We start from the raw sequence: 6,751 nt of genomic DNA, 5'->3' as shown, positions 1-6,751 counted from the left end.
TCCACGGGATGCAGGTGTGCTGTTTTGAAGGGACACATGCACTCCCATGTTTATAGCAGCACTATCAGCAATAGCCAAAGTATGGAAAGAGCCCAAATGTCCATTGATGGATGAATGGATAAAGAAGATGTGGTGTGTGTGTGTGTGTGTGTGTGTGTGTGTGTGTGTGTATACATATGTATATATGTGTATATACACACACACACACACACACACACACACACACACACACAGTGGAGGATTACTCGGCGATCAAAAAGAGTGAAATATTGCCATTTGCAACTACGTGGATGGAACTGGAGGCTATTATGCTAAGTGAAATTAGTCAGAGAAAGACAAAAATCATATGACTTCACTCATATGAGGACTTTAAGAGACAAAACAGATGAACATAAGGGAAGGGAAACAAAAAGAATATAAAAACAGGGAGGGGGACAAAACAGAAGAGACTCATAAATATGGAGAACAAACACAGGGTTACTGGAGGAGTTGTGGGAGGGGGATGGGCTAAATGGGTAAGGGGAATTAAGGAATCTACTCCTGAAATCATTGTTGCACTATATGGTAATTTGGATGTAAATCTTAAAAAAATAAAACAAACAAACAAAAAGAAAACATTTATCACTATTTTCATTTAGTTTGCATTTTCCTAATGTTTATAAATGTTGAACATCTTTCTATGTGCTTATTTACCATCTGTTTATCTACTTCAATAAAATGGATTTTTATGTCACTGGATTTTTTGTTTTTCTACTGTTAAACTTTGAGAATTCCTTGTGTATTCTAGATACTAGTCCACAGCTGAATATGTGGTTTGCAAATATTTTCTTCAGCCTGTACCTTAACCTTTTATCTTCTCAATAGAGTCTTTCTCAGGGTAGAATTTTATAAGCTTGGTGAAATTCAATTTATCATTTTTCACATTGTAACACAGGCTTATGTCACATCTAAGAAAACTTTTCCAATCCCTAGATCGCGTTATTCTCCTATGTTTTTAAAAAATTTATAGTCTTATATTTTATAGGTCTATAATGCTCTGGGGGGGTAACTGTTTCATAATGTGTGAGAAGAAGCTATTCTTGATATACAGATTTTATACATGTTTTGTTAACTTTGCACAAAGTTATCTTATTTTTGAGTTTTTGCATAAGTGCGTTCATGGAGACACTGACCCAGGATGTGATGGCTAACTTAGTACAGAGCCCTCCATGCATGATGACCAAGTATCACAGGGGGTCACACATAGCCACATAGCAGTCATAGGCCATCACTATCAGTAGAACAAACTCAAACCCACCCAAGCCCAAGGAGAAAAATACCTGGACTGCACAGCTCACAAATGGGATTGCTTTATGTTCTATTAGAAGATGCACCAACATCTGGGGGACGATGCTTGTGGCATAAGAGACATCAACAAGGGAGAGGTTGGTGAGAAAGAAGTACATGGGAGTGTGGAGTCAGCTGTCCAGTTTGATCAGAAGGACAATGAGGAAGTTCCCCAGCACTTCACCATGTACATGATCAAGAAGACAACAAAGAGGGAGAACCATGGGGCGCCTGGGTGGCTCAGTCAGTTGAGTGTCTGACTTCGGCTCGGGTCATGATCTCAGTTTGTGAGTTCGAGCCCCACATCAGGCTCTGTACTGACAGCTCGGAGCCTGGAACCTGCTTCGAATTCTGTGTCTCCCTCTTTCTCTGCCCCTCCCCTGCTCGTTCACGCACACACTCTCTCTCTCTCCCTCTCTCTCAAAAATAAACATTTTTTAAAAAATTTATAAGAAGAAGACGCATATGTCCCAAGCACTGGACAGGCCAAGGAGAATAAACTCTATCACGTACTTCTGGTTTTCCATTCCATTAAAAATTGTGATAATTATTAATCTGTAGAGAGAGCCAGATATAACAGAAGCTGCTGAATGAAAGAACCATAAAAATAACTTCTTGTGAATACATGTTGTACACCTCTGACTAGGCTTATTCTGAGGTTTCATACCATTCATGATCCAAAATGGCAGGTGTGATCCTAACAGGCACTATATCCACTCTGCATCAGAGTCAGGACAGTACCTTCATTAAGAACATAGGGTGGTCTCAGGGAGACCCAGTGAAAGTCTGAAGATAATGCATTACAATTCCACGAGCTCACATCTTACAAACTTAACCTCAGATTCCAGGGCAAGGAGAGGATGGTAGGTGACAATCATAGGTACAATGATAAACGATGAAGAAAACTTGGTTGGAGAGTTTTTAAAAACTACCTGCATATATCAACTAGACCCATCTGGATAAAATGGGTGAACTTATTACAAAAGGAACCATTGGGAAAAGTCAGGTCCTTGGAGAAAGATCTGGAATCAGAGAACCTAGATTTAAATTTTGATTTTATTAGGGCACCTAAGGGGCTCAGTCGGTTAAGCATCCAACTTCGGCTCAGGTCATGATCTCGTGGTTTGTGAGTTCGAGCCCTGCTTCGGGCTTGTGCTGACAGCTTAGAGCCTGAAGCCTGCTTCGGATTCTGTGTCTCCCCCTCTCTCTGCCCCTCCCATGCTCATGCTCCGTCTCTCTGTCTCTCAATAATAAATAAACATTATAAAAAAAATTAAATCTGATTTTATTCAGCAACTCTCTTGTTTGGTTCAGTGACAAATTTTATGTATGAAGCAGATAATATTACATGACTCACAAGCACATTTAAGCTGAAATGTAGGAAATGTATGAGGAATGTCCTTGTGAAATATTAGTGACAGTACTGGTATAATAGTATGGGTATGAGCACTAACATGACCTAATTTAAAGTTAATATTGGTCAACCTTTATAAACTACTTTTTAAAAAAGGAAACGTGGGGCCCTTGCATGGTTCAGTTGGTTAACCCTCTGACTCTTGGTTTCAGCTCAGATCATGATCTCGCAGTTCGTGAGTTCAAGCCCTGCACCAGGCTCTGTGCAGATAGCACAGACCCTGCTTGGGATTCTCTGTCTCCTCCTCTCTCTGCCGCTTCCCCACTCACATGCACTCTCTCTCTCAAAAATAAATAAACATTGAATTTTTTTTTTAAAAAAGGAAATGTATTCACTGATTCCATGGATATAGTTTCTGGATTATAAACTGATGTAGACCATAATAAGTGAATCATTATTTTTCAACATGTTCTACTTTTATCAATCCAACCATAATAATGTTTCCTATCTCCTACCACTTGATAACATTTTCAGGTGGAAGTATATGTTGCCTGAACAAGAAGATGAACTGAAAAATTCAGACAACGCTGTCGGCTGATACTAAAACCAGGACTGGTTTTTATGTCAACGGGGTAGATAAAATTTAGCCTTGGTTTATTCCTGCCTCCATTTATCTATGGCTGTCTTCAACACCTCCTCTATGAATAAAATACTTTCATGCCATCTCTGTAACTCCCTACACCAAGGGAGTAAAATGGTCCATGCTCTAAAACTGACTGCCCTTTCCTCTGCCCATCTTAAAAAGAATCTCAGCAAAGTCAAGATCTTAAGTCAAGTTAAATAGATTTCTAATGATAAATTCTGAGGCAGTAATTTTTGGTTAACATTTGTGAACACATGGTATTTTGGAGTCATGGAAATGAGGTGTCTCCAACTCATCTGTCAAAATTTACCTAAACTGGGGCGCCTGGGTGGCACAGTCGGTTAAGCGTCCGACTTCAGCCAGGTCACAATCTCGCGGTCCGTGAGTTTGAGCCCCATGTCCGGCTCTGTGCTGATGGCTCGGAGCCTGGAGCCTGTTTCCGATTCTGTGTCTCCCTCTCTCTCTGCCCCTCCCCCGTTCATGCTCTGTCTCTCTCTGTCCCAGAAATAAATAAAAACGTTGAAAAAAAAATTAAAAAAAAATTTACCTAAACTCTGACCAGTGGACCTCCCAGATGGGAGCTCCTTCCATGAGTTCCCTACAACTCTGCGGGATGCCTGAGAGGAAGGGGATGGCCCCCAAGTAACATGGCTTTGCAATGTGGTAAAGTGCCCTCTTGGCCTTTTGCCACATCCTCCCCATATTCCTGCTCTAATAGAACTGATAAGGTCTCAAAGAACTATGAGCAACTACTCATCAAGTTAAGACCAGAAACCTGACCCACAGAAAATCAAACAAGCACTGACAGAATTTTCACTATATTGGTGCCACATAGAGAAGATTATTACTTAATGGTTCTCTGGAAATGTCTTCAGTTGCTGTCTTTCCCATTTTAAAGTCATTTTAAAAAATCTATTTTAATGCTTATTAATTTATGAGAGACAGACAGAGCATGAGAGGGGAGGGACAGAGAGAGAGAGAGAGAGAGAGGGAGACACAGAATCCAAAGCAGGCTTCAGGTTCTGAGCTGTCAGCACAGTCAGGCGTGGAGCTCTAACTCACTAACCACAAGATCATGACCTGAGCTGAAGTCAGATGCTTAACCCACTGAGCCACCAAGGCTCCCCTAGAATCTTTTTTTTTAATTTTTTAAATGTTATTTATTTTTGACAGAGAGACATAGCACAAGTGGGAAATGAGCAGAGAAAGAGGGAGGCACAGAATCTGAAGCAGGCTCCAGGCTCTGAGTTGTCAGTACAGAGCCCCACATGGGGCTCGAACTCAGGGACCGTGAGATCATGACCTGGGCCAAATCAGACACTCAACCAACTGAGACACTCAGGTGCCCCTAAAATCATTTTTAATTGCTTTTAGTTTCCATTGCTACTCTATGGACAAACACTCCATATTCAGATAAACTTGCAAACATGAGAGTGTTCAGGGCTTAACACAAGGGTACTTTTTCTATTTGCAACATTCATTGCCACATCTTAGTTTCCTACCCCAGTGAGTGCTTTATTCATTTAAAACTATCTTTTTCCACTTCTTTTGGCTGGCTTCTTCAATAAATTGTCTTTTTTATCTTCATTAGGAAGGGAGAATTGTTAGTTCAAACAGACTCAAGAGATATGCACACTATAGAAGTTTTCCCCAGTATCTCACTTTCCAGAATTATATTTCAGAATAATAATTCTTTCCACTTTTCATGTGAATTCAAAGACTGCAGAGATGGACAAAACCTTGGACTGGCCCCCAAAATCCAATGTGAAATATAGTGAACCTTGAGGGTGAGCCCACTACCCATATTTCCCCCTACTCATTATAGAGACGATGCCCTATACCTAAGGGATAAAAATGCTGAAAGCTTTTTCTCCTCTGAAAGTCTATGCATATCTTTGCAATCGTCCATCAAGTCTCAGTCATATTGGATTCCTATTTGGAGTCCTCTACAGTCTTAGCTCAGACGAATAAAGTCCTGAATACAAGAGCAGAAGACAGGAGGGTGAGTCCTACAACCTACAGATATGTTTTATCTATGACTAGGCCAAATACACAAGAACCATAAATTCACAAACTTGATTATCAATGGAGATGGCACTTTCATTTATAGGAGGATTCACCTGAGCTGTGGCTGAGTATTTAGCTGTTGTATATACTAAATGTACCCATCATGGTCAGGAATACTGGCACCAACCCAACGTTTTCTGTTAATGGTTTTATATCTGCAGAACGATGCTAGAAACCATGATTATGATCTCATTGGAGGAGGTGTCCACACAGGCCAGTCTGACCACAGCTAGGATTTCACAGGATATGTGATCAATATACTTGTTTGCGCACATGGGCAGCTGAAAGGTGATGATGGTCTGCATGAGAGAGTTGAGAGAACCACTGACCCAGGATGTGATGGCCAACCTAGTACAGAGCCCTCCATGCATGATGACTGAGTATCGCAGGGGGTCGCACACAGCCACATAGCGGTCGTAGGCCATCACTGCCAGTAGGACAAACTCAATCCCACCCAAGCCCAAGGAGAAAAATAACTGGGCTGCACAGCTCACAAATGGGATTGCTTTATGTTCTGCAAGAAAATGTGCCAGCATCTGAGGAACAATACTTGTGGCATAAGAGACATCAACAAGGGAGAGGTTGGTGAGAAAGAAGTACATGGGAGTGTGGAGTCGGCTGTCCAGTCTGATCAGAAGGACAATGAGGAAGTTCCCCAGCACTGTCACCAAGTACATAATCAAGAAGAGGACAAAGAGGGAGACCTGTGTGTCCCAGTCACTGGACAGGCCGAGGAGAATAAACTCTCTCACCCATGTCTGGTTATTTGTTTCCATTAAAAAATGTGAAGATTATTAGTCTGCAGAGAGTCAGAGAGAACAGAAACTGTTGAATGAAAGAACCATAAGAATAACTTATTCTTAAAAGAATGCAATCCTAATGATATGCCATAGCTAGATATGTTCAATCATATGGGCCAAGTTGATAGACTTGATCCCCTGTATCTACTCTACATAAGAGAGGAAACATAAGGATGTGATGTGGTCTCAGGGAGTCAAGTAAAGTCTGGAGAGAAAGCAGTGCAATTCTGGAAGTTCTATATCTCTCCAGTTTACCCAAGTTTCCAGGGCAGGGGAGAACTGTAGATGACCATGGGAAGTAAAATAAGCAATGATGGTAAGCATGGGTCAACATTCAAGCACAACCCTACATGTATCTGGTGCACAAAACATGATGAAATGTATAAATAAATTACCAAAGAAAAAAGATTTGGAAGAGGCAGATACAGTCTGCAAATAAGGCTGGCATCATGGAAAAATCTGGAATTAAAGAACTTGAATATGAAACCTGTTTTCATGACTTACCAGATATAAGATTGAGTTAGGCATTTAAACTCTTACATACAAATGGGCAATGTTGTG

General features: G+C 40.9%; 1 protein-coding gene across 1 annotated transcript; it reads right to left on the bottom strand.

The window, feature by feature from the left end:
* Positions 1-5,539: 5,539 nt before the first annotated feature.
* Positions 5,540-6,258, bottom strand: LOC125154074 (olfactory receptor-like protein OLF3). The gene has a single exon (XM_047837757.1). It carries the CDS (start codon positions 6,164-6,166, stop codon positions 5,540-5,542), a length of 627 nt encoding a protein of 208 aa, XP_047693713.1. The 5' UTR covers positions 6,167-6,258.
* Positions 6,259-6,751: the final 493 nt, after the last annotated feature.

This window comes from Prionailurus viverrinus, chromosome A2 (genome assembly GCF_022837055.1).
Source record: "Prionailurus viverrinus isolate Anna chromosome A2, UM_Priviv_1.0, whole genome shotgun sequence".
NCBI classification, from domain to species: Eukaryota; Metazoa; Chordata; class Mammalia; order Carnivora; family Felidae; genus Prionailurus; species Prionailurus viverrinus.
Note: the sequence above shows the minus strand (reverse complement) of the source record. Positions and strands in the feature narration are given on the sequence as shown.

Bases quoted from the DNA above. Each gene is read 5' to 3' on its own strand.
- LOC125154074 (XM_047837757.1), bottom strand. From the start codon at position 6,166: ATGGAAACAAATAACCAGACATGGGTGAGAGAGTTTATTCTCCTCGGC.